Consider the following 27593-nt stretch of genomic DNA (forward strand, 5'->3'; position numbering starts at 1 on the left):
GACTGAAAATGTAGGTACTTGGTTAATACTGGGTGATTCAAATAATTTAAGATAAGGCATGATTGAAACCAATAACATAGCAATGGTTGAGATATAACTTGCATTACCAAGTATGTGTTTATTAAGAAGAAATTGTATCTATCTAGAAAACCTAAATTGAAAACAAATGAACAGCAAGCCAAAACCTCACTCTTTTTCTCCTACCTGCTCAGGCACCAAGAAAGCACAAACACTTGCTAATCCTAAAAGTGAGGATCACCTAGCTAAGTCATTTCACTGGAGCCAACCAGTTAATTTGAATGTTTATCCAAAATGAGATTTTTAAAAATCTCTTCTGCCCTAAGGAAGTTCTTATTTTCTTGGCAGGCCATTTCTTTTTGTTCGTGGCTGACTGATTGCGGTCTTTGTCACCATCACCCTGATGACAATTGGGCATCTCTTGCCCCTCAGAAGCAGCCCACAGATTCCTAAAGAAGCGCCCTTGTCATCAACAAGTAGGATAGCACATCCTAAAGAAGCTGAACCAAGGCTGTTCTGCACTTCTGTTCTCTCTCCCTTGTTCTGATCTAAGTGATGTATCTAATTGGGTCAAAACACAGGAAATTTCATGGACTAACTGTAGTTTCTGTAAGATCAGACATTTAACCCCCTGTAGTTCTGTGCCTTTTTATCCTCTAAAGCATTCACTATTTCCTCAAAATTTAGTTGTTGCAAGTAGATCATTTGGTCATGGGTCATGGACTGTTACAAAAGGAAGTTAAAAAAAGATAGAGGCACTGCTCTCCATGGTAGAAATTAGCCAGGTGCGCCATTATGTAAAAAGCTCAAACTAGAGAGCACAGTCATTAAAATAACAATGAAATGATAGCTTATGCAACACTTTGCAAATATGATATTTTCATTTTTAGTATTGTACAAACCAAGCACATCAAGCAGCAACATTTAGTAGTTTGCAAAAGGCCAGGGAAAAATGAATGAGGACACCGGAATGGAGTCCTTCTCCTGCTATGCCAATCATAGGCCTATTGTGCATGGGTGGGGACGTGGGGGTTGCTGTCTGTGGAGCTGGCTGGATGACTTGTATCTCTCAGGATGTTACAGGTCAGCAACATTCACAGTGTGCGATATAGAAAGGAAAAGGAGAGTTAAAAAAAAAATTCTGTTCATTGGCATGGAGTGTTGAATATAAAGTTCTCATTTTTGAAAGTCCCAAAATGAGTTTCAATGCATTCAGAAATGATCAGATATTAAGGACCAGAATCATGATTCTCAAGCTCATAGCAGATTTATTTTTAAGTGATTTCCAATATAATACTTAAGTACTTGACAGTGAGTGATGTAAACCATTCTAATGATTAAACTATTCTTCTATGCTATGCAGGGAACCTCTTTTTAGATATTAAAATAGAAATAATTTATAAATAAAACGTTTCTTGAGTTTCCATCTTTCTATTTCTAAATTTCAACTTGCTCATTTCCACTCTGGATTCAGCATGCCCACCCTAACTATGTGGATTAATCTGCTACAATTGGAAGAAAAGGTATTGGAAAGCATGAACACAGAGTTTGCATTAGTCTGACTTTCATTTTGACTTTCTATTTGCCTTGGTATCCTGTGGAGCAGCCAAAGTGCGACAACCTTCCCTATGTCACCCAAGACACTAAAATCCACTTTCCTTTGGTCAAAAGTTTTGGAGTAACTAATCTCCTATCCTTATTAAGAAAATGTATTCATTATACAAGAGCTTTTATGTGGGACTGGAATCACTTGCTCAATTACCTCTGACTACATTCTCTGCAGATGCTTGGTAGGATGGTAAGTGGTGTGCAGAGGGATATAGTCCTAAGATTGGGAGTCTTATTAAACTCCTTCCTCAAAGACTGCCACATTCCACAGTCCAATGGCTGGTAATGGAAATGAAAGTTTATAGTTGCATAGCCTATTATTATTTTACTTTTTAATTGACAAACAAAGTATATATTTATGGTCTACAGCACAATATTGTGATATATGTATATGCTGTAGAATGACTAAATCAAACTAATAGCATATGCATTACCTCTAATGCCCCAACACTGGGAATATTTAAAATCTACTGTCAGCAATTTTCCAGTATGCAATACATTGATATTAACTATAGTCACCATGTTGTACAATAGATCTCCTGAATTTATTTCTCCTAACTAAACTTTTGTATCCTTTGAATGGTCACATAATCTAAATAACTAAATTATAGAATGTGTGCCATACATCCACAAAAAAATTATTTACTTTACATTAAAATAATAAATTACGTATTCAAATTTGAGGGCATTACTGTATAGTTCACTACAGTGAACAAAATATTCCTCACCTTTATTTCTAGAAGACAGTCTACAACTTTTTCCCTCCAGATCTGCCTCCTATATCCTTTATCCTGTGAAATTAAAACTCGCCAAACAGCATGAAAAAGTGTGAATTTTCAAAGTGTAAGTGTAAAGAAACCTATAGCTGTGGTGTTAGAACTGCTGGTCATTGAAAGGTAACCCTGTGGATCTATACGGCAGTACTGACACGGTGTTGGTGTCCATTCTTTTCTTTAGTCAGCATTTATTTGTTGAGCACCTGTTATATGGCTGGCATGGAATTAAACCCTGCAGATACAAGGCTGAGTAAAACAGGTCTGGTTCTTTCCTCATGGGTCTGATTGTCAAGTGAGGAAGCAGCCATCATTCACATAACCTCACATATCCATTTGTAATGGGAGCAAGTCCTGTGAAAGAAATTAAAGGGCAATTATTCAAGCACAAACCAGAGTGGGGACAGATTTCAGCTGAGATCTGAAGGAAAAAAATAAAAAACTTGCTGAAGGGAAATGGGGAAGGAAATGGGAGAAAGAAATCCTGGGTGAGGGCACAACATAAGGGTGAGTATGTGCATTCTTGGAAACAGAAGAATGGTAGTGTGACTGGAATACAGACAGGAAGCAAAAGAGACAGGCAAGGTCCACATATTACCCATATTTGAAGGCCTTGTAAAAGATCTTGGTTTTTAACCTGATAACAAAGCCTTGAAGAACTGAGAGCTGTATCATTCAGATCTGGGTTCCATCGGGGGCCTTAAGGAGCCTGTGAACCCTCTGAAATGGAAAGACAAGTTTGGAGTCTTGCTAATGACCCAGTGCCACTAGATTCCACCGATAGGTAGCCATCAAAGGCAATGGCAGGCTTTGTCCTTGCTCCAAATAACTATATGATAGAAAATATGGCATCAATGGGCATCTTTTCGGTAGAAGTGGTCTAAAACTTTCACTGGATCCTCAAAAATGGTCTATGACTCAGAAAAAATTTGAAAAATGAACTGGCCACTCTTTTCCAAATGTAATATGGTTTGACATTTTTTTAATCTCCTATCTTTCCTTTTTCTTCTTGTTTTTATGGTAAAATGTTACTATTTCTAATATGAAAGTGAGCATTAGTAATCACTAATGGCTTTACTTAGAAAATTGTTGTTCATTTTTATTAGAGTTTATGAATTTACTGAGCGCCCAGAATATTCTGAGTTCTGTTCTACAAAGTGTGTGTATATGTGACTATGATTTCTGTAATAATTTAACTGAAGGTTCTACTGGCCAAGGGGCCAGTGATTCAGACTCTGTTCCTTTCAATGCTCCCAGCAGCCCATCTTTTTCTGTTCTCTGAGCCACCAAACTGTCCTCAGTTTCTAATGCTAAAATTTCATTCCTGTGTAGCTCCATACCACAATGTCATCTTGAAAGCCATTTTCTAAGTTGTGCTATTCATAGCCAACATTAGGACTGAAAGAGCGATTAGGATAATGCTCTTCCTCTCTCTCTCTCTCTCTCTCTCTCATTACATTTCCAAATTACTTCAGACTTTGTGTGGGATTTTTTTTTTTTTTTTGCACGTAAAATACTTACTAAGAACATATGATCAGTTACACAGTAACTCTTTTTGATTATGGCAACAGTTCTGTGCAAACTGCTCTACCAAGAAATCCAGGGCGTACGATCCACTCCCTCAGCAATGTGTATTGATCTCCTACTATGTGTCAGATGTTGGGGATACACATGATAGATCATAGTTCCTGCTCCAAGAGATCTTAATTGGATACATTTTGCAAATAATTAAAATAAAATGTGTTGGTTGCTGTCATAGATATATATAATTTAGCTCAATTAATATTTAGTGATTGTGAAAAGGTGTCTGGGGAAGGTCTCAGTGAAGAGATGCATTGAGTAAAGATGTGAAGGAGGTGATGGGCAAGGCATGAGGAAGAGCATTCATGCAGAAGGAGAGAAGCAAGTGGAAGACCTCGAGTGAAGAATATCCAGGTGTTTTTACAGAATCACAGGGAGGCCATGGTGGCCGTACTGTCTGAGTGAAGAGAGAAATGAAATGGGATGGATTCAAAAAGCTTGAGGTGATGGATATGCTAAATACCCCAATATGATCATTGCACACTGTGTAAACATACCCCACATTGCTCTCCACAAATATATACAATTATCATTTTTAAAAAAGGAGGGATTTAGTTGCAAGTGAAGGAAATGAATAATGAAGATTCACTGACTTAAATATTCTTAGATGGAAAGTGGGGTGACAGGCAAAGACAAAATCTTTCTGTGTTCTAGAGATCCGACTTAACCTTTCAGATTTCTGAAAACATGTATTTATTTGTACCACTGGTCAGTTTTGCCTGACCCATAGTCCTCTGCTTACTGGCTGTGGAGAGAGTTCTGGTCAACAGAGATACCTGCAGCTAAACAGTTGATACTTTCCACTGTGGACGAATCAGACAGAAATGAGTCATTTTTTAAATTACAGAGGTGGGCACCACTTTACTTAGTAACTGTCCTTTTGAAAATCAGCTTTACTGTTTTCCATTTGAGTTGTAATCATGAAACTGTAATTTCTGGGGATCGCCTTATTTGTCCTCTAACCTGACTCTCATTTTATAGATGAAGAAACTGAGGTACAAAGTGTAAATGAAATGCTATTATGAATGCATCTATTTACTATTTAAAATGCTATTCTGATGAAAATTCTTTTGCAAGATACACTTTCTTAATTCACGGGTTCAGAAATGTTTGTCCAAAACGTTTATGAATTTCGAGCTGTGTATTTGAAACTACTCTGGCATCTGGGGCCAAGGCCACAAGTAAGGCAGATTTAATCCCTACTTAACATTCACATTGTGCTGTGCGGTGAGGTGGGGGGAGGGGCTGGGGGCAGTAGGTTCAGACAACAAATCAGTTAATTAATAAATTAACAAAATAATTCCAGATAAATCTTAGGGATATAAAGACAATAAAAGCACAATTACTAGTTAGAAGGTGCTGGAAGTGTGGGTGGGACTACTGTACAGTAGGTGGTCAGGCACTGCTGCTTTGAGGAGGTGAACTTCGAGCTGAGACCAGTTGTTACCTGCAGAGGTCAGGCAAGTGGAGAGCATGAGGCAGGTTTTCCGGGCGGGGCATATAGCCGATGCAAAGGCCTGAGCTTGGTGTGTTCAAAGCACAGGCAGAAAACCATGTGGTTGGAACATAATGGATGTGGAGGTGTGGAAGAAGGGGGTGGAGAGGAGCATGGTGGTCAGCTCACATGGAGCCTTCTCCAGACTGTCATTAGAGTCTGTTTTTATTCTTCCATGGAGAAAATGTCACAAAACTTTCAAAATAGAAATGATGGGATCAGGTTTAATTTTTAAGGTGATCGTGTAACTTCTGTGTGGAGAATGGACTGTGTTGGGATAAAAGAGGACATGAAGAGACCAGATAGGAAGCATTTTTGCCAGCTCCGGCCAGACAGAGTGGGGGTTTGGACTTGGATAGAAGTGGAGAGGCGAGAACAGATTGGATTCTCACCTATCTTTGAGTCACATTAGCCTTATAAGTCAATAGGAAGAAAAATAGAAAAAGAAATATAGATTTTTTTAGTAACCTCATGTAAGATGGTATGAGGCTCAGAAGATGATGTGTGGCTTTTCCCAACACAGAATAAAACTATATATTGAAAAGCTCAGACTTCCAAATTGGTTACTGAAATGAGCCTGAAGTGGAATGGCTTCCACCATTAAAGCTTAGGCGACCCTCTTCTGCCTTCCCTCTAGCTCTGGCACCAAGCTGCTCTTTTTTTTCTCTCCCTCATTCTATATGCCTTTTTGCCAACTTGTATACATCTTTGGTTATCACCAAGGATTGCTTTCCCAGCAAACCTGCATGCCAAGTGGAACATAATGTCTCCGAGCTCTTTTTTGAGATCATCACTGGGAGAAGTCACCGCTACACAAACTTTAAACATGGAGACCTTTTAGAGCACTGATAAATTTTTCTAAGTTTTCATATTCCTAATTCTTTGTGAATTGGTCTTAATTTTTTCTGATTCATTTTCAGAAGCAGTTCTGGCTATGGGAGGCAGAATGATGGCCCCTCAAAAATGCTCGCATCCTAATAGGTGATACCCGTGAGTATATTACATTCAGGGCCAGTTAAGGTTACAGACAGAATTATGGTCACTAATTAGCTGACCTTAAAACAAGTACATTTTCCTGGATTATTGGGGTGGGCACAATGTAATCAGGTCTTTTAGGGCCGGCCCCATGGCACACTCGGGAGAGTGCAGCACTTGGGAGTGTGGGGGCGCTCCCGCCGCGGGTTCAGATCCTATATAGGAATGGCCGGTGCGCTCACTGGCTGAACGCGGTGCGGGTGACAGCACGCCAAGGGTTGCGATCCCCTTACCGGTCACAAAAAGACAAAAAAAAAAAAAAAAAAGAAAGGTCTTTCAAATGTGGAAGAAGGAAGCAGAAAGATAAAGTAAGAAAAAAAGAAAAAAAATAGAAAAACAGACCTGTGAAGAACTGGCTTTAAAGATGTAGGAAAGGGGCTAAGGGCCAAGGAATACAGGTGGCCTCTAGAACTGCAGAAAACAAGGAAACAGATTTCTTCCTAAAGCTTCCAGAAGGAAAGCAGTCCTGCCAACACGACCTTTATTTTAGCCTGGTGAGAACCATTTTGAAATTCTGACCTACAGAACTGTAGAATAATAATTGTTTTAAGTCACCAAATTTTTGGTAATTTGTTACAGCAGCAATAGGAAATGAGTACACATGCATTCTGTTATTCTATAAAGAAGTGATCTTTGAGCTGAGACCAGGCAAGTATTGCTAATGGAAAAAACTTATCTAGTCTCCCAAATTTATCCTTTGATGTCTATTATAATGGATACTATGACAACTACTGCTACTACAATTGCTACTGCTGCATTTGAGCATTGACCAAGCAACTTGCACTGTTTTAAACACTTATCTGCCCTTGTCATCCTTATTTTCAAAATAAGAAACTGAGGCAAAATAACCATCTAGGCTGGGATTCTGGCCCAAGGAGTGTGACTCCAGCTTTTAAATGGACAGCTTACTTCTTCCTCCATTACAGTCTCACTTGCCATCACCTTACAGGTAAAGGGAGGGTGGAAAGAAAGGCTTGAACTAATGTGTTTGCATGAGTTCACTAGCCTCAATTATAAATTTACATCTCTGGAGACCTTGCCCTGACTCCCTTCTCAGGGGTCTCTTAGCTCCACGACAGAAAGAGAACCTTAGGGCATTTCTTTGGAGTAAAAAGAAGTTAATTAACACTCATGAACAAAGGTCTAGTGTAGGTGCACTTTTCTTGATGAAGGGCTGACTGAGTTGCCAAAGTTAATGGGAGGCAAAAAAAAATAGGAAGAAAAAAAAATGATGACAGGACAGCCTGGCTTTTTTTTTTTTTTTTTTTTTTTTTTTGACAATTTCAATTCACAAACTAAGATTTGTTAAGAATCTACTAAGTGTCTTACCTTGGCTACATCTGCATTGGGACAGGGAGGAGGTGAGATTCTAAGTTCAAGAGTACATCATCATCTCTACTTTGTTCTTAGAACAGTGTTGCACATGTACCGTGAAACATAAAAACCAAAAGCACACAGCAAATGTTGAAAGAAAGAGCAGTGTTAACAATGAAGTACTTCAGGAATGTAGATTTCTCTAAACATAAACACCGTAGCCACAGGCTCACTTAACAAAAATATCCAAGACACAAAGCAAAAAGGACATGAGCCAGATAATGTTACCATGGTGTAAATGCCCACATCATGTTGGCCTTGGCCAAAGGGAAGGGCATAAAAAGATAAACAATTGGGCCAAGTCCCCAAGGTACACACAGAGAAATTACCCAGTTTCTGGGAAACATGATTAGAAAGCAGAAGTTAGAGGCAGCATGCTTTTTTTGGAAGAAGAACCTATGAAACCAATAGAGAAAGACACCTAAGTGGAAAACAGGGACTGAAGGAAATGCAATTTGTTTAACATCTTCCATTAATAATTCTCATGCTGTTTTCCATCCAAAAACACACATGTTTTTGAGATGAGAATTATTGTAAAAAATATTGAAAAAAAAAAAAAAAAAAAAGAACGGCCAAGTTTCTCACAGAACCTTCCAGAGCTAGCTCCTCTTCCTCCAATTCTTTTTATTTATGGACACTGAAAGTTTGTGGTCAGCACAATGATCCTAGTCAGCAAAGGAGGACTCAAATTCATTGACTAAACCAGTAGGGAAAATGTACACGAGTGGTGGTGTCAAGCACTTGAACAAGATTTTCTATTAAAACAACAGCTTCTGGGTAACCAATACTCCAACCACCTTGGGAATTTTGGGCATCAAGACTTGGTTTCATTGTCTTCAATCTCCACAGTCAAGGAGTCAAGGCTGGATGCTGCGTTTTTCTTTTGCAGAAGTATTTATCAGCTGTAGCTGTATTTGGTTCTCTTAATTAAGCAATAAGTAGATAAAATAAATGAAGAAGCTAAAAAATAAAGATGGAGATATTTGATTTCATAAAAATAAAAACCTTCAGAATCATAAGTTTAAGGTGAAAAACTGAGTAATGGACCAGGAGGAAGTATTTATAGCATATGTAACGGACAAATGATCAATCCCCACTGTATATAAAGAGCTCCTACAAATCAATAAAAATTTGAAAAATGGACAAAAACATGTAAAAGGAAATCTAGAGAAGAAATGTAAATGGTCAATAGAAAAAGTATTCAATGCCAATATTAATAATATAGAAATGTAAATGGTCAGTGTAAAGAAGTATTCAATGCCAATAGTAACAAGGGATATGCAAACTAAAATAAAAATAACAAAAATTAAACAAATTCATAATATCCAGTGATGGAAAGGATGTGGAAAATAGCGAACTTTATGATAGGACGTTTAATTATTATAGCTTTTCTAAAGGGTGATAGACAACATCTACAAATTTTTTAAATGTTCATATGTTTTGCCCCAATAATTCTATTTCTAGGCATCTATCCTGCAGACATAGAGATGTGCACAATACTGTATACATAAGGATATTCAATGAATCCCCATTTCTGTCAAAAAATTATACATAGTACACATGTGTATATACAAATGCAGAATAGTAAAGCCCCCAAAAGTATACAACATAACTCAACAGTGTCGACTCTGGAGAGGAGAATAACTATGGCAGATCAGGGAAGAAGAGAGGTTTTCACTTTTTATTTTATACATTTCTATATTGTTGACATATTTAACAATGAAAATATAAACATGCATTACTGAATAACTCAACATTTATAATCATGGACATACCTTTTAAAATCTGTTTAAGAAAATTGTTCAAATAATTCTGTTTGATATGGTGGCATCTACCTACAGACGATAACTAAGGACATTAGTTGTATTATATTAGAATAGAATTAAACAAATATGCAGACAGCAGTGATTCCACATATAATTGTGCTAATGGAACATAAAAATAGACTACATTTGTTCTAAATGTAGAAAATAAATCTTGAAAATAAGCACAGAAGGAGGAAGAAAAAAATGTTATCCTCTTTTCCTTGACACTTCATAAACTCCATAGACTTCATAAGCATGAAAGAAAGGCCAAGGCTGAGGTGCAGCCAGAGCAACCTGAGAGGAGGGGTGGGAGGAGAAGAGGAGTGTTGTGAAAGGATGGAGTGGCAGCGGATCTTAGAGGACACCAGCAAAAATACTGTTCTGACTTGCTAACCTGTAGCCCTTATAGGTATAATCTCATTAAGAAAATCCTACATACAATATAACTAAGCGGAAAGCAGCCATCCCTTGGAAGAATAATACTTTTTGATGAGGAGGGATTTTTTGGAACAATACAAAGAAATGTTGTAATATAATTCATCATACCAGTTTATAAAGGTAAAAATCATAGGATCAATCATCACCACAAATATTGAAATGAAAATCTGGCAAAATTCAATAATCATTCTTCATTTAAAAACACACACACACACACACACACACACACTCAAAATATGAATGCATGGATACTTTTTAAATGTGATAAAATATATCAGACTTGGTCCAAAACCTAATACCTGAGCAATTACTGCAAACAAATGCAAAATTCAGTGAAGTAGCATATTATATGAAATTAATATGCAGAAATTAATAGCTTCCATAATAAGCTTGTTAGAAGATATAATTGTAGAAAAACATAAATTTAAAATAGCAACAAACAAAAATTAAAATACCTAAAAAGCATTTTAATTTTATGTCGATCCTTATGAAGAAACTTTCTACCCCTTCTAAAAAACCATAAAGTCTGTAATTAATGGACATACATACCCTATGTGTGGATGGGGTAACATGATAGCATAAAGATGGCAGATGTCACAAGTCAATTTATGTTTGTAATGTGATGTCAATGAAAATACCACCAAATTTGTAGAATCAGCCACATTAATTCTAAGCTTCATATGCAAAAGCAAACAAATTAGAAAATGAATGAATTCATATAAGAAGATCAATGAAGCTCCAGAATTAAGAGTGTACTGCAGGCATATGAATAAATTAATAGATCTCTGGAAAACAATGAAAATTCCAGACTGTGTATCTAAATGCGTATGGAAATTCGGTGTGTGAAAAGGCACCCTCTCAAATCAGTGAGGAAGAAATAGATCATTTAAAAAACAGGTAGCAGTCTAAAACAAATACATAAAACTAGAGTTTGATTGATATCTCAAGCCACACACCAGTATAAAGTACAGACAAATCAAAGTTTAAAAGGTAAAAAGTGAAGCAAAAAAATACTAGAAGAAAACAAATTCCTTTATAACCTTGGAGTAGAGAGACTTTTGTAATTGAGTCATTAAAGAAAAGGATACATCCAATCGTATGAAAATAAAAATCCTCTGTAGGGAGGTGAGGGTAAGTCGAAAGACCAATGATAAACTGAGGGATGCTTTTGCAGTTCATATAACAGGTCTAATTTCTTTTATATAAAAAGAGTTTCTGGAAATTGTGAAGAAAAATACCTTAAGCGAAATAGAAAAACTGATAAAGAATATAAACAGTCACTGACAAGAAAATACAAATCCTTCTTAAACATATGGAAAATGCTCTGCATCATTAATAAAATAAATGCAAATTAAAAATACATTAAGATACTGTTTCTGTTCCCCCTACCCCACTTATCAGACTGGCAGAAATCCAAGATTTGATAAGATACTCTATTGGTGAGGCCATAAGGAAATGGACATTCTCATACAATTCTGGGGGTAAGAGGAGAGTATAAATTTACACAACTCTTATGGATGTCTATTTAGAAACAACTACAAAAATTACAAAATTTCAAGTTCATATAGTACTCTGAGAATATAAAAAAAATTCCATTCTTGGAAATTATCCCTCACATAAAATGAAATGAAATGTAAAACTGTATTATGGCTTTTTTTTTCCCAGAAGGGCAAAAAATTGGGAAAAGACCCAATGTCCATCATTAGGGGGCTGGTTATAAAGTATGGTCCCGCCATACAAATGAACATTTTATAACTGAAAAAAAGGATGTGGCCACTCTCTATGTGTTGTTTTGGTTAGTTCTTCAAGAGATACTGTTCAGAGGAAACAACATGAAAGGAGTGTGTGTAGTAGGCTGTCTTTTGTGTTAAAAAGGAAAACAGTAACATATGTTCATATTTGCAGGTTTCCAATCCTGTCTCTACCACTTAAGCCTGGGTGAATTTGGGCAAGTTATATATTGTATCTGGACTTCAGGGGCATCACTTAAAAATGAAGATATCATGACCACCTTTAAACTATTAGGAAGATTCAATGAAAAAAATAATTATAAAGCTCTTAGTAAGGCATTTGGTTCATAAGTGTTATGAAAAGGGAAGTTAATGGTATTAGAAGAATCTCTATGTTCACTATATAAACTTTAGGAAATAGTCTGACAGCCTAGCACCTACTAATGTTTCTTATTTGTTATATCCCTATGAGTGTATTTGTGCATTTTAAAAAAAAAAAAATCTCATTAAGGCCCAAGGTGCCTGAGGATTGAAAGAGGATAACTTTACAATTTAAATATTAAGAGATACAGACCATTAAGGCTCCATCTGAAATCAAGTATCTCAAAAAAGGCAAGAGGAAAGTAAAATCCAATTTGTTTGAAATTTGATTTGCACAAGTTCTCAGAGAAACAGCCACTGGATAAAGTGAATTTCACCTGTATCGAATCATCAGTCACCTTCCGTGCCTAGAAAGACACCAAAACAGCATCTGGCAATCAATTTTCCATCTCTCAGTGGAGCCTGAGGAACTGGATAGCAACCAGCATGGTATTCTAAAGAGAAAATTGTGTGGGCAAATTCAATTTCCTCCTATGACAGAATGACAGGTCACAGAGATAGGAGAAAGCAATAGATGTAATCTGCATGAGCTACAGCAAGTCTTTTGATTCCGTCCCATATGACAGGCTCATCAACACGTTGTGAAGATTGGGTCTAAATCAGGGTCTGAGGAACCATTGGCTCCTCCCACCCCCCATCTGAGTCACCCAACCCCAGCAGAATGCTGGATAGAACTAGTGCAGCAGTCTCCTAGGAGACTGGAGCATGTCAGGGGTGTCAGAGAGTACAGAGGTGACAGAGGGAGGTGGAAATTTATGCAGAACCAGAGACAGAGTGAGGGAGACAGAATCCCAGACAGAGAATGTATGTAAAGTTTTTAGGATTAGATGACTACACATGTAAAAACACTCAAGGAGGTAAGCATGAGCTAGAAGAACATTGTTGGTGGCAAGGAGCTTCTCGTGGTTAAATCCTGATGGGAGGAGAAACCAAGCACCTGCGTGTCATCTAAGATACACAGAAAGCTGTGAACAAAGGAAAATGCCATTCATGGCATGGCACTCCCACATTCACTCCTGTGTGTGTGTGTGTGTGTGTGTGTGTGTGTGTGAGAGAGAGAGAGAGAGAGAGAGAGAGAGGTGAAATCCCACTCAGGGGCTCTGCGTGAAAAACCATTGGGTTAGAATATGGGAAGGGCAGAGCTCAAACCAGGGTGTCTGTTTCAGTAACATGTAGACATAGGAAAGTTTTGCTTTAGATATTGATGGAGTATGTCCAGTGAATTACTGTGGACCTGGGAAAGGGGGAGTGCATGTTGCATGTTACTGCTGAGGCAAAGATTTGAATGAATATGAGGGCAGAGGCTGGATGGAGATTCTGTGCTTATTATAGGAAGATTAAGGAGTAGGCCGTGCATAGCTTTTACTTCAATTTTGACCCTACTCCAGTAACCTGTCAGGAAGCCTTCTGGTATGAAGAAGACAATGTTATTGTCCCATCCCAGGAAAATCATAATATTGTTCTTAACACAACAAAGTGAATCTTCTCATTAGAAAGTTCTTCATTTATCATGTGAGTAACCATGTCCTCTTGATTGTGGCTGTCAGTTCACTACTGCAGAAAAATGGTCTTCTGTTCTGAACTCCATCTCGGTCACTGCGTCATCATAATAGCATGGTAATTTTATTACCACTCTAAGACAAGGGATCCTTCTTTTGTTGACTACTGGGAAAGAAATTGTTAATGACATTAATAGGATGATAATGTGACACAGAACTCTGGGTAATGGCTGGTTTCTGACTGTGTAGTTTGTCAGGAATATCAAGTATGTTGCTAGGAAGAAACAGGATTCTGATTTTTATGGGATGCTTTGATACCCACTTGGAGGTTTCTGTGAGGATTAAATGAGATAATGTATATGCGAGGGCTGGGCATATAGCAGTGGTTCAATAGATGTTAGGTTTTTTTTGAAGTCCAAGTTAAATATTGGCTTACTCTCTTTTTTTATATATTGTTGTTTGATAACTGTAGAAATGATTTTTCTTATGAAACACTGGGCATGAAGGATGAACTTGACCTTCTTGATACTAATGAAGTCAGAATCAGTTAATGAAAATCATTCCTTATAACAGAATAAGCTTTTCTGATGACAAAAAAATGGATTTAGAACAGTGTCTGGAAAATAATGAATTTTCATTAAATCTTTGTTGCCATTATTATTAATGGAAGGGATGGGCAGAACATAACTGGGGAGGTGACACAAATAAACTTGTCAGATGAGCTTGACTCTTAATTCATACAAGTTAGTTTTGAAAATCCAAAGCTCATAGACTTTTAAAACTGCATTTTTGCACCCCACCCCAGTGAGATCTGCAATGGGGGAGATGAACTGTGTCTGGTACTGTCGGTAACCCTTAGAGGGTCAGGATCCTGTTAATACAAGGCCAGCACATAGTGTCTGTCTTTTCAGAGCAAGCACTTTGCCTTGGATGTAGTCTTCCTGTCAGAATGAAGATAAAAATGGAAAAGGGGGAGGGTTTTCTATAATGGGGAGGTGGACTTGTTTCATTCTTAGCCTGGGGCTTCCTGTGGCTCTGAGGATTACAATATCCTTGGAGTATCCTGAGAATCATAGCTCCCCAGCTGATGAGGCATTTTTAACTTTCATCAGAAGTGCATGAAATGTGAAGTTTTGTATCATTTATCAACAAGTGGAAGCCAAAGCCTCTGTACTGGGAAGAGATGGCCTCAGGGCGGGGAGGTTACAGGGAGAAGCAAGCAGGGAGGAAAGAATAGGTATAGCTGAGACCAGAAAGGAATCCCAGTCGTTCAAAAGGAGAGGTCTAGGGCTGGAGAGGGACCAGGGATAATGAATGGTGAAGAAGGGAAGAGAGTGCAAGATGCTTTTCTGAGCATTTTTGGAGGATAGAATTCTACAGGTGTAGAATTCTACAGTGTTATACAGGTGTGACTTTGAACCCTTAATGTTAATTCCCATTCGAGAAGCCCAGGGTGGATGGGGAGCAAGGGAGAGTAATGGTTACCCATTGCTCAGTTAGCGAGGAAGGCAGAACGCCCCCACCCCCAGCCACTTTGTGCCCCAGCCATTCTGGAAGCATAACTGGTATTGATGAGGCAGCCCCATGGCAGGGCATAGTATAGACTAGAGTGGCTTTGCTTTGGCTAAAACCAGAGTGGCCGGGGAGTGCTGAATGCCACAGGCACTTACTACCAGATTCATTTTATGGATCCATTCTCTTGTATTGTTCCTTGGGAAGGTGTTGTCACTCAGAAGAAAGATAAAATCTCAGTTAGGCCCTCTCCTGACTTCTGCACTGAGCAAGATGTGGGGCAAAGACTTTGTCTAAAGAAGGAGGGGACCCAGGAGTGTTGGCTGACCTAACAGCCATCTTCTATCTGACTCCAGTAGGGCTAGATCTAAACTATTGGTCCTAAACTGAGCCTCCTGCTTTAACATCTAATGGAGTCTCTCGGCAGATCTCTTGATATTCCTGTTGGTTTTTATGTCTGTGTTCATTGGCTTCTGTTGCTTCTCTGCTGGGAAGAAATATTTTCCTACGCATTATAATTTGTGCCTGAAACAGAAGGCCACCAGAAAAACAGAAGTTTCTTTTTTATGTGAACTCAGAAAAGCACGTTAGCATAATCTTCAGCATGATGTGGTCCGAAAACAGGGAATATATTTGTTTGGCAATTTCATGGGATCCATCTCTAATTAAAAAATAAAGTAAAAGTGAGATTCACTTTAACTTCAGGTCAGATGCTGAATCACAAACTAAAGTACCATATGTTGAAAACTAGATATAAACAATAAAATTAAAGAAACAACAAAACATAAAATTAGCTAGATGTGGAATGCTTGTCAAGCTTTCTACATGTCAGAGCTTTTCATCTGACCAAGCATTGGTAGAACCAAACTCTGGCAGGTTGTTGCATTTTATTGGATCTTTTTGCCAAATTCTGTGCTTCCAGCACATCAGTTGATTCCAAACTGTCACACATTATATCATTTTATACTTTCTTATTTGCTAAGTTCAATATTTTTTTAGTATTACTTGTACAAAATAACTTTAAAATGTTATTCAAAGAAGTTTTGTATTTTACAAAGCATTTTTTATATTTTTTATCTTCTTTAATACTCTCAAAAACACTGTGGGTATATTTAATTTATGTTTAACAAATGAGTCAATTAAAGCACAGAGAGGTTCACTGACTTTCTGAGGGTCACACAACATGTTTATGGCACCAATAGAGCTCTCAGATCTAGCCTATTTTTCTTGGTCACACTGTCATTAGCTTTGCAATTTTTAAATGAGGTACTCCTGTGAGCTACCTCTCCACCTTCACCATTATTCAAATCAATTTTGTTATTTACAACGTAGGGCCAAGTTGGTAGTCCCTGTTTAAAAAAGAAAAAAAAAAAAAAAAGATTATTTAGTACCACGTGGCTTTTCCTCAAAGCTATCAATAGCATCCCCACAGGGCAGTAGAGGGTCAAAAATCAATTTACATGCCTCTGCAAATGACTGTGTACTTTTTCCCACAGTACCAGTATTGTCCTGTCTCAATAGTTTTGTGTTGCACAATTCAATTAAAGATCCTAAAATTTAGTGCACATACCCTTTGACCCAGCAATTTGATTTCTAGGAATTTACTTTAAGGAAACAATACAGATAGTGACTCAAAGAAATATGCACCAAAAAAAAGGTGCATTATCAAGGATGTTTATGATAACAAAAGTAACTGGATATTACCTAATGTCACTGGGAATTGGTTGAATGAATTGTGGTCAATCCACATAAGAGAATATTGTACAGTTCTGTAGAATGGCTATGTAGAGCTTGGTTTATCAATAGGGAAAGATCTCCACAATATTTTATAAAATGAAAGAAAATGTCATTAGCAATACAATATATTTAAGATATATAAAGCCTTCAGAGTGATACACCAATACAAGGGGTCTCCAAAAAGCTCATAGACAAATTCCTATTATCTTTTAATTCTATTTTTTCATGAACTTTTTGAAGTACCATTATAATAATGGTAATATCTGGGTGAGAGTATGATGAGGAATTTAAATTTTCTCCCCCTACCCCCCCCAAAAAAAAATCACAAGAAGTTCACACAACAGTCGACCAAGCCTTTGGGACATTAAAAACATGTTTTTCTTTAATCAAACAAGACAGGACTGTGTTGCTTTTATTTTATGAAATTGCAAGTTGGTCCAAAAGTAGTAAAAGTAATGAATCGTTTGTGTAAAATGGCCAAGATTACATAACTGGTTGTCTCTTCATGGACTAATTCATTGATCATATAAAACATTCCAGTTTTCAATTTTAAAGCAAGTTGGTATGTTTTGAAAACTACTTGGCTGTATACAATAGAAACATTTTACTTGTGTTGCAAATAAATATAATAAAATTTAAATAAATAAATAAATGCATACGTTTTCTTCTAAATAACTTTTTGAATTTTTCTCATTTATAATGCACTTTTACTTTTCTTATAATCATGGAGGAGGGTGAGAAAGGAGGCAGAGTAATTTTATTTTTCACTTTGAGCAGCTACAAGGTGTGTTTCCAAGTTAAGAGTTCTCTTAATGGAAGTGGTATGAAAAGGAATATTTGGCATTCTTAAAATGTTCAAGAATAAGGCTGTTTAATGGACCCCTGTACAGACCAAGTTCTGTTTGCTTTGTTCTATTTCTTAATCCTGGGTTGGGGTTGAGTGGAGAGCACCCAGTCTAAATACCACATTATGATAATGCCGCTGCTTGTATATGAGGACATTACCTAGCAAAATTTTGAAATGACTTTTCCTCTGACATGACTAATGTTATTGCTGTTAATTAAGTGGCTTGTTTGGAGGAATAGAATAATTGTGAAGTGCTTTCAGTACATTCTTGTCTTTGAAGAGGAATGAGTTACCATAGTAATAGTGCATATTTATAGAATAGATAGTACATAAAACAAATTAGAGGGTGAAACACTACACTCAAAGCACTATTTTCATCTTTAATAAGACAGTTTCAACCCCCTGGAAAATATTTATAACTGAGGCATTACTTCTAGAAATGTGGATTTAAGAGATTAGTACCAAGGTGGTCCCTGGGACCGATTACAAATAGTACATAGATTTGGAGAAAGCCATTCATAAGTTCTCTGATGGGTTGAAAATAAATTAGTTGTGGATAATCTAGCAGTGTTAGTTTCCTGAAAGCCATACTTAATGATCTGGTATAGAAATGGAGAATGGCCTCAAGGCTTAAACTATCTCACTAAATGCTCATGTTGAGAATCAGGTTTAATAATATTTCTACATATATTTCATTGACGAAGGAAATGAACTTATCCAAAAGAAACATCGGAGGCAAAGGTGAATTGCACTGAGTCAATCCTCCCTGGCCTCTTTTATCTGGTATCTTTTCTACCTAGAGAAGGAATGGCAAGGCATCATCTAAAGGGTCAACTCTAATCAATTAAACAATGTGTTGAGAAGGATTCTGAGGCACACTGTTGTCTCCATAGGAAACAGACCACGGGCAGATTCATTATATATTTCATCATGAGGTGTGGAATACCCATCTGGCACATTCACCAGCTCAGATCAAAGGGAACTCATTTAAAAAATGATAGCTGGATGAGGTTAGAGGAATTTGTGATTGTGTTATCATGACTTTGTGATTGTTGCAGTTGTAAGATATTGGCTTCGTTGGCCTAATCTTCTCTCTGACTAAAACCTTCATTTATAAACCTACAGAAAATGTGAAATGTCTTACAGCCTTGGGTAAATCAGTGTCAGCTTGAGACTGGGGTTGAGACTTGGGAGTCTGTGGTTTTTTCCATGGAAGCCCAGGAAACTCACTCTGTAGTCATGTTCTCTTAAGGTGTCCCTCAGATGGGCCCTGAATAAAGCCTAGAATCTTCAAGGGCTGAGTGCAGAGCTCCCACAGGCAACAGAATTGGTTTTTCATGTAACCCTCTTAGTACCCTCAGATGGCTGAGATGGGCACTCCATTTTATTGATAGAGAAGTAGAAGCCTGGAAAATTGAATATGATGTCACACAGTCTGTCAGTCATGGAACCCAGAAGTAAACCCATGCCTTTTCCCCATCCCGTGTTCTAACACTGGTAGGAGAGGGGGTAAAACAAATACTCCCAGTGTATCTGGGACAGTGATGCTTTGTTCTTTTATGTGACTCTCAAAGTCGAAGCATTTCCATTAAGTGCTGGAAAGCACTTTTTATACCACCTAGACTGGTGTGTGTGTGTGTACACGTGTATTGCATGTGCATCTGTGCACACCCATGTTTGAATAGAGAGGGGTGAGAGGAAAAGTACAGCAAATAGGTGGAGCTGTTGCCCCGATGGTGCATGTGTTTGATATGTCCTTAAAGGCTTTTCCACAAAGGAGCAGGATTTCTTGATTCTGTTTAAAGCCTGTCCAGAGGATATTTATTATTGGTAATTTCTAAAATAGATAGTAAAAAATAGACTGGCATATTAGCAGATAATTTAAAACACACTTGTAAAACCTGTGGTATTTTCTATAGGATAGAAAGATAACATAACCACATGCCTTACACACACTAGGTGTTCAAAATTGTATTGTTTTTGTTTTTTGAACTGTATACTTTTGCTGTATGATGCAAAAAGCATCACTTTGCACAAATATTTGCATTTATGGGGATGCAAATACTGCTTTTGCAAAGAAAAATCACATGCTAAATGCATGCAGGATGCTGATTAGTTAAGATATTCTTGTGGTTTTGTAAAGCAAATAGTCATCAACACATATACCATTATAAAAACAAAATACAGATGTTAAAATCACTTTATTTTCTACTGAGGACAAAATGCTGCTGGTATGGGCATGAGAGCAATAATTAGCAAACTCTGTGTCTTTCCTTCTCTGTTCTGGGGTGCCTTCTTCAACCGCCCTGCAGGCTGAGGTGCTGACATCCTGGACACCCCTCCAGCTTTGCACATCCTTCTGTTATGGAGCCCCCAGCCTGGATCACAACACTCCCTGTCTGCCCCACAAGACTTTGTGCTCTGTGAGGGCAGGCTCTATCTATTCTTCATCATCTTTTTTTCCTTAGCTTCAGAAGAACAAACATACAAAAAAGTACTTATTCTATATGTGTAATCAGTATTTGTCACACGTGTGAAAAAGATCAAGGATCTTTGCTTTATTTCAGGGCCCCAGAAGGCTCTGTGCATATCCTGTTATAGCCTCTGATGGGGGATTTCTGGCTTGAGGGTACGGGATATGGATGCTAACTACAGCACATTCAAGCTATTTGAAAGGATGAAAGAATATCCTACTTGTGCCAGATCAGCAGTCTGGAGGACAATAGCTACAGCATAGTCTAAAAATTCATCTATCCCCATCACTCAATTGTAGTTACCATTCAATCTGGACACCCGGAAGCTTTGATTGACCTCTGAGCTTTGGATACCTTTGACTCTATAGCACATTTGGAATTTAGTACCTGGTTACAAACAACTCTTGGTGAGCTCCTAATGCTGGCTTCAGCATTTTACTGTCCATCCTTTAACTTCTTTCAAATTTGGAACTCTTCTTTCTAAGCTTCTGTTAAGACAAAAATATTTGCATCACCCCAAAATGAATATGTTGAAGCCCCAATCCTCAAAATGATATTTGGAGTTGGGGGCCTTTGGGAGGTAATTAGGTAATGAGGGTGGAGCCCTCATGATGAGATTAGTGCCCTTATAAGAGAAAGACACACCAGGGTTCTCTTTCTCCATATGGACAGGCTGAGGAAAGGCCATGTGAGAACACAGTGAGATGGCAGCAGTCTGCAAATCAGGAAGGGGGCCCTCACCAGAATCATGCTGACACCCCGATCTTGAACTTCCAGCTTCCAGAACTGTAAGAACATGAAGGTCTGTTTTTTAAGCCAGTCTATTGTATCTTGATAAAGCAGACTAAGACAGCTCCCTACAGTAAGTCATTCTGCAAATATTTAGGGGGAAAATCAGGTTCAGTTGTGGCAGATTTAATACCTATTCCAGTTACTACTGCTGCTTAACAAATTATCTCCAAACCCAGTGGTGTAAAACTACAACCGTTTTATTTTGCTCACAAATTTGGGGGTGAGAAATTTGGAAATGTCTGACTCACCAGGCATTTCCATTTGGGGTTTCTCCTGAGGTTTCAGGCAGATGTCAGCTGGTGCTACAGTCATCAGAAGGCTTAGTTGAGCTGGACACCCAAGGTGGCTTATTCCCATGGTTGACAGTTTATCTGTTTGGCAGTGAAGAGCTTCACCAGGCTGATGACCAAGGCACCTAACTTCCTCTCCAGCACAATGGTGTCAGGGCAGTTGGACTTCATAAATGGTGGATGGCCTCCCCCAGAACATCTCAAGGGAACCAGGTGAAGTTGCATGGCCTTTTATGACCTAGCCTTAGAGGTTGTGACATGTCCCTGCTGCCATATCTATTGGTCAAAGCAGTTGTAGGTTTACCCTAAGGGAGAGGACAGACACCACACCTATCAATGGGAGGACTTCTAAAAAATGGGGACCATGTTTTAAAGCTACTGCCATCTCAGTTTCTTAAAATTGGTTTTTTCTTCTTTTTTTTAGTTGTGATAGCTTATCACTATTTTGTCCATTTCCCCATATCATTTTTAAGGTGACTGTTTTAATATTTTCTTCAACAGATGCATGTTAAGTGTCCGCTACATACCATGAGGATTTTGCAAGAATTCTATCACACTAATTAAATAATTGGAGTGAGCCCACAAGTTACTATTAAATCATTATCAATAATCACCATCCGAATCAAGAGCACATTTCCCTACTCCCACACCATAAACTCTTTAGTCGCAAATTATATTAATCTATTGAATTCCTGATGACATTTTTCTAATTTTTTCCAGAATAGCAGTGCCATGCTTTACAACAGCAGCGCAAGAAGCACCATTCAAATTTCACTCTGAGTTGTACCATCTGGATTGGGGGCTTAGAAATATATCCAAGTGAAATTTCATAAAAACAGGCCATTGAAAAAAATGTGTATTGTTAATCTTTGGGGAAACAATAGGATGGAAATAAAGATGGCATATTTTTCCAGTGTAATGAACCTCAACAGTTTCCACTGTGGCTGCTGGAGCGAGTTTGATTGCCAGTTGTTAAATGAGCCTGCATCCCGAAAAGTGGGAGTAGATCACTCAGCAGAGGGGCAGACAGATGATGTTCGATTTAAAGAGAGAGATTAAACTGTTACCGATATCATTAAGGACAGTTTCACAAAGGCCAGTGTCTCACTGCTTCCACAAGGCAGCAGGTAGAAGCTGCCCTTTCCTCTGCATTCTTGTTTCTGAGACTTTTGCAGAATAGAGAGAGTTCCAAAGCAGTTCCTCCTCTACAAATTTAAAGGCAAAGATAACACACAGAGCATTTGAGAGCAATTGAGAAAGTTGCTGAGAAGTCATGCCATGCCTCTCCTGATTCTGGGTTGGCCTTGACTCCAACAATTGTCTCTGAAAATTCTCTGGTCACCAGCCCAAGAGAAGTTAAATGCCCAAAAATGCCTTCAGCAAGTCACTCAGACTCTCTAGGTATACATGTCTCCACCCACAGGAGAAAGAAGTTATTTGTAGGCTCACAGTGGATGAAACCTGCTACACAGTAGAATTGGAAATAAGCATCCCCCCAAATAGCTCTCTTCCTCCTGCTGGGGTCCACTTTCCCATATGAGAATCACCGGTGGCTTACAGCTGTGATGTTCACCCTTTTACAGAATTCTAAGTTCAAATAAAATCTTGATTGTAAGCCCAGAATATGACTATAGAGCAGCTAGAAATGGAGTTGTTCTAGCAGAGGACTTGGGGACCACTCAGACCCACCCACCCTCAGGCAACCAAGGGTGCCTAAGCCACCAAGGTGCAGGACTGGATTTGTCTGCAGAAAGCCACAGAGAAGATGCTCTCATAGGTTTATCAGTTGAGCAATTCAGTAACAGCTGCACTTTACTGAATGAACATTTTCTACCAGGCACTTTGTGTAACTTCCAATTCTTACAACCAACCTGTACCATAGGTATTATTAATGCCATTTTATGAAAAGAAATAAAGAAATAAAGAGAGGGAGCACGTCGGCTGTATGACAGTGCTGGAAGCAGAGGACTGGTGTCAGAGGGACCCACCTGCAGTCCCAGCTCCACACCTCCTGGCTGTGTGGCACAGGCAAGCCACTCCATTTCTTTTTTTGTTTGTTTTTATTTTTTTTACATTGACTTTAATTTACATATTTGATAATTAAATTATTGATATAATTTAAATATTAATATATTTAAATATATTAAATATAATTTAATTTTGTACAGTTTTTGTACATAATTCCATTGAAATATGAGTCATATACCATAAAATTCACCATTCTAAAGTGTATAAGTCAGTGTTTGTTAAATGTATACAGAGTTGTGCAACCATCATCACTATCTAATGTTGAATATTTTCATCACCCCAAAAAGAAACTTCATATCTGTTATTAGTCACTCCCTTTTCTTCCTTCTCCCCAGCCCCTGGCAACCGCTCACCTACCTTCTGTCTCTATGCGTTTGCCTGTTCTGCACATTTCATATAAATGGAATCATCCAATATGTGATCTTTTGTGTCAGGCTTTTTTCACTTAGCTTAATGTGCTTAACCTCTTCAGCCTCGGTTTTTCATCTGTAAAATGAACATGAAGACCACCTCCTTGAAAGATAGTGGTAAAGATAGTTCACAAAACATTTAGCACAGTGATCAGTACAAAAGTCCAAGAAATTAAAGCCCATTAATCAGCCCATTAATAATTGTGATCATGAGGTTACTAAACATAAGGATTGTAGGAAAAGGGTGTGACAAAATCTGGAAATTAAAGGAAGGGAGGTTTGAGGGAGGATGCGGGTGGGGAGGAAGGAGTGAGGAATGGTTGAAAGACGCTTTGTGCCTGTGTCACCTCATTTATTTTTTGACGTAAATCAGGGTTTCTCAACACTGGCCTTATTGCCATTCTGAGCCGGATAATTATTTTTCTGTGGGAGGCCATCCTGTGCATTGAAGGTTGTTTAGCAACATCCTTGGCTTATACCCACTAGATGCCAGTAGCACCACCACCCCTAGATGTGACAATTGAAAAAGTCTCCAGACATTGCCAAATGTCCCCTGGGGCAAAATCAGCTCTGGTGGAGAATTTGTGGCCCAGACCTTGCCTAGGCCTTGCCCAGAGCTGTAGGAGCTCTTCCCCTCTCCTAAATAAAATATCTTCAGTTCCTATAGGCAAAGTAATACTATAGGCCTACACTGTTCAATACAATAACTTCTAGCTGTTGCTACAAACTTGTAACAATTTAAATTTAACTCAATTAAAATTACATAAAATTATCAGTGCCTCAGTCACACTAACCACATATGAATATGTTCTCCATAGCCATGTGTGCCTGGTGGCTACCATATTGGACAGCACAGAATAGAATAGTTCCGTTATCATAGTAAGTTCTATAGGAAAGCACTGCTGTAGATAAAACCCTTCAAAATAATAAGAGAATTTCTGGCTTTTGGGAATGATTCATCTCTCGTTATTCTTTAGAGATTAGGAGAGAAGGCAGTCCCTGAAATGATTGCTCTCCGTGCTGACCCTGCTGGCTGTCAGCAAGCTTTCCCTCGGATATTCTGCAGTGTGTACAAGTAAAGCAGTCAGTGGCCCAGTGTCTGCCCATGACCTTCCTGAATTCAGGAAAAAAGGCAAATGAAACCCCTTGAAAGAAAAATAGACCTAAAAATTTCCTCTTAAAGGTCGGGGATAAGCAGATTTGCTTCCCACAGGGGAAGCCATCAGGGTAAGGAATCCTGGACCCAACTAGAAGTGGAGAAGTTTTTCAAGATAGAGGGCCTGAAAGGTAGTTGAAAGCATGCAGAGGCACAACTTGAAGACAATATCCTAGGTCAAATGTGAAGAGTAAGGGACAGCGAGATGTGGGGACATGAGCAATCATGAAGTCATATCAGAGATGTTTTCCTTCCATTCAATTCATCTTGCCCTAGTATAAGGGGGCCTGTGTGGTTGTGTTTTATGTTGCTCCTATGACACAAATCCATTAAGAGTAGGGTCTTATGTTATGACTGAACAGGAGGGTGTTCTAAGTCACATGTGGAAAATAATGGTTTAAAGAGGGTTGTAAAGAAAATAGGGCTGCCAGATTTAGCAAACAAAAGGAGGGGCCACCCAGTTAAATTTTGAATTTCACGTAAACAATAAATAGCTTTTAGCGTTAAGTTCGCCCCATGTAGTGTTGGGGATACACTTACACTAAAATATTTCTTTTTTTTTCCTTTTCTGATCTGAAAATCAAATTTAATTGGGAGACTTGTATTTTATCTGGCACCCTTAAAATAAAGTGGAAAACTTGCTGGCAAGGGAATGTATCTCTTGAGGCAATGGGAATGAAGAGGCAATAGTGATAGAAAAGAAAGTAATTTAACTTAAATGATGTAAACGGTCTTTAATTGAGTTACAAGATGTCTAAAGCTGCAAGAGGAACTTTGGGTTTTGCTTATTCCTAAACAGAGCTTAGAAGAAAGATGGGGTCAACATAATTCTCCAATAAACTCCGTTATAACTGAAGCCAAGAGATTCAGTGCAATGAATTTGAATGACTCTCGTACACCAAATATAGGATGCCATACACTGGGAAACTGAGATTAAGGAGACAAAGTCACTTCCCCAGAAAAACTTGCTGTCTTGTGGAAGAATCACACATGCAAATCCATATTTGAAACAATATGTCCCAAGTGAAATCTAAAGTTATGTGGAATGAGATATATGGAAGCGGGGGTCATTAGTTCTGCCAGGAGGTTCAGGGAAGATGGTTGTAGGTGAAATGTGCTGAAGATGGACTTCAAAGAATGCAAACAGAAGGCACAGCATGATTTATGAAGGGGCAGGTGTGATCAGGCAGGTGTGACCATGGCCAGTGGTCAGCTATGGCAGGAATCTAGGGTGTGGACAGGTGGGGAGGAAGATTGAGATATGGTTAACAGATAGGCTAGAAACACGTCATTAGTGACTTTGGTCTAGAGGGAGCAGCAAGACATAATCTGTAATTTAGGAAATATGATAATGATAGAATTTAAAATAGCAGTATACTTAAAATACTTTTGAAATTATAGGTGAAAACTTGCTTGTTAAATATCTCCTTAGTCCTTCTCTTAAATCAGCTCATGTTTGGCCAGTTTATGTGTCGCTCATGAGCTCATGAGGGGGACAGTAGAGAATAACATTTAAGACCATTAGACATCTGGTCGGATGATGCTGGAACTGAATTCTGGCTCTGCGACCCTGAAGTCATCAGTTTAAGATTTAAACATCAGACTTCATCTGAAAAATGGGGAGAAAAACAGTATGTGCCTCATAGGGGTTTAAGAGTTTTAAGTAATGCAATTTACACATAAAATACGTAGCATAAAATGCCTGACGTTGTACTTGACAAGTAGAAATTATCATAAATTTTGATAGAAATAATGAATTCATTTATTTCCCGTTTTTACCTACAGCTCTTGCACCTAACTGCTAACTTAGGACTTCTAGCCCCCTTGAACATTCCAAACTCAGCTATATCTAGGAGTCCAGAGGCCTGTGCACACGTGTCCCCTCATTCCAGGAGCTGCCATTTGCCAGGCACTAGGTTCTATGGCACCATTTCTTCTGGCATCAGAATTTCCTGCTCCGTTGGGCATGGGAGGCTCCCTGGCTTCCACTGAGGACACTACTGTTATTCTTGCCCTCCTAAGCTTCCAAAGCTGTCTTCGTCAGTAGTTCTGTTCCTAGTGTGTTCCAGAATTTAATAAAATTGCTCTCTGAATTTTTTTTTCTTTTCTGATCTTTATATAACCCAGACATGCATACAATAGAAGCTTAGCAGAAAGAACCAGCTTTATTTAGAATTGCCCCTCCCCTCCAAAGACCAAAAGTCCGAGGGGCTTAAGCTTGTTGTCTGTAGGCTCCTGGACCACCTGACTAAAGGAGTTACCCCTCCCTTGCCACGGCCTCCTCCCTTCTCTCCCAACTACCCCATATACTAAAATAGAGTAGGGACACTGCATAAAATAAGACTTCTCTTTACAAGTTGGTGCTGCCCATCTGAATTACTGTACTGGTGAGTGACTCGTCCCTAACCAGCTATATCAGAGCATTACTACAAAGGGAAGGTGGAGATGAGGGGAGCCCCAAGAAAGTTTTAAAAACCTGATTGCACAACTCCATATCACCCTCCTAAATCATGAAGCCACACAGTGTTCATGACAAGGTGAGGCTGCACAGAGTAGGAGCGGGGTCACCCTGTGTTTCTCTCACTTATTTTGCCGCCTGTTTCTTCCTTT

The 27593-nt window shown here is 38.5% G+C and overlaps 1 protein-coding gene across 5 annotated transcripts in view; it reads left to right on the forward strand.

The window, feature by feature from the left end:
• The window catches only part of CTNNA2 (catenin alpha 2), a 952135-nt gene that overhangs the window by 357367 nt on the left and 567175 nt on the right, over positions 1-27593 (forward strand). Inside the window, exon 8 of one of the 5 annotated variants that reach the window (XM_063078018.1) lies at positions 12951-12970. The exons of the other annotated variants lie outside the window; for them this stretch is intronic. Coding sequence (XP_062934088.1) covers positions 12951-12970 — 20 coding nt within the window. The remainder of the gene's footprint in view (positions 1-12950; positions 12971-27593) is intronic. 5 annotated transcript variants of the gene reach the window in all.

The sequence above is a fragment of the Cynocephalus volans genome, chromosome 14 (assembly GCF_027409185.1).
Source record: "Cynocephalus volans isolate mCynVol1 chromosome 14, mCynVol1.pri, whole genome shotgun sequence".
Lineage (NCBI taxonomy): Eukaryota > Metazoa > Chordata > Mammalia > Dermoptera > Cynocephalidae > Cynocephalus > Cynocephalus volans.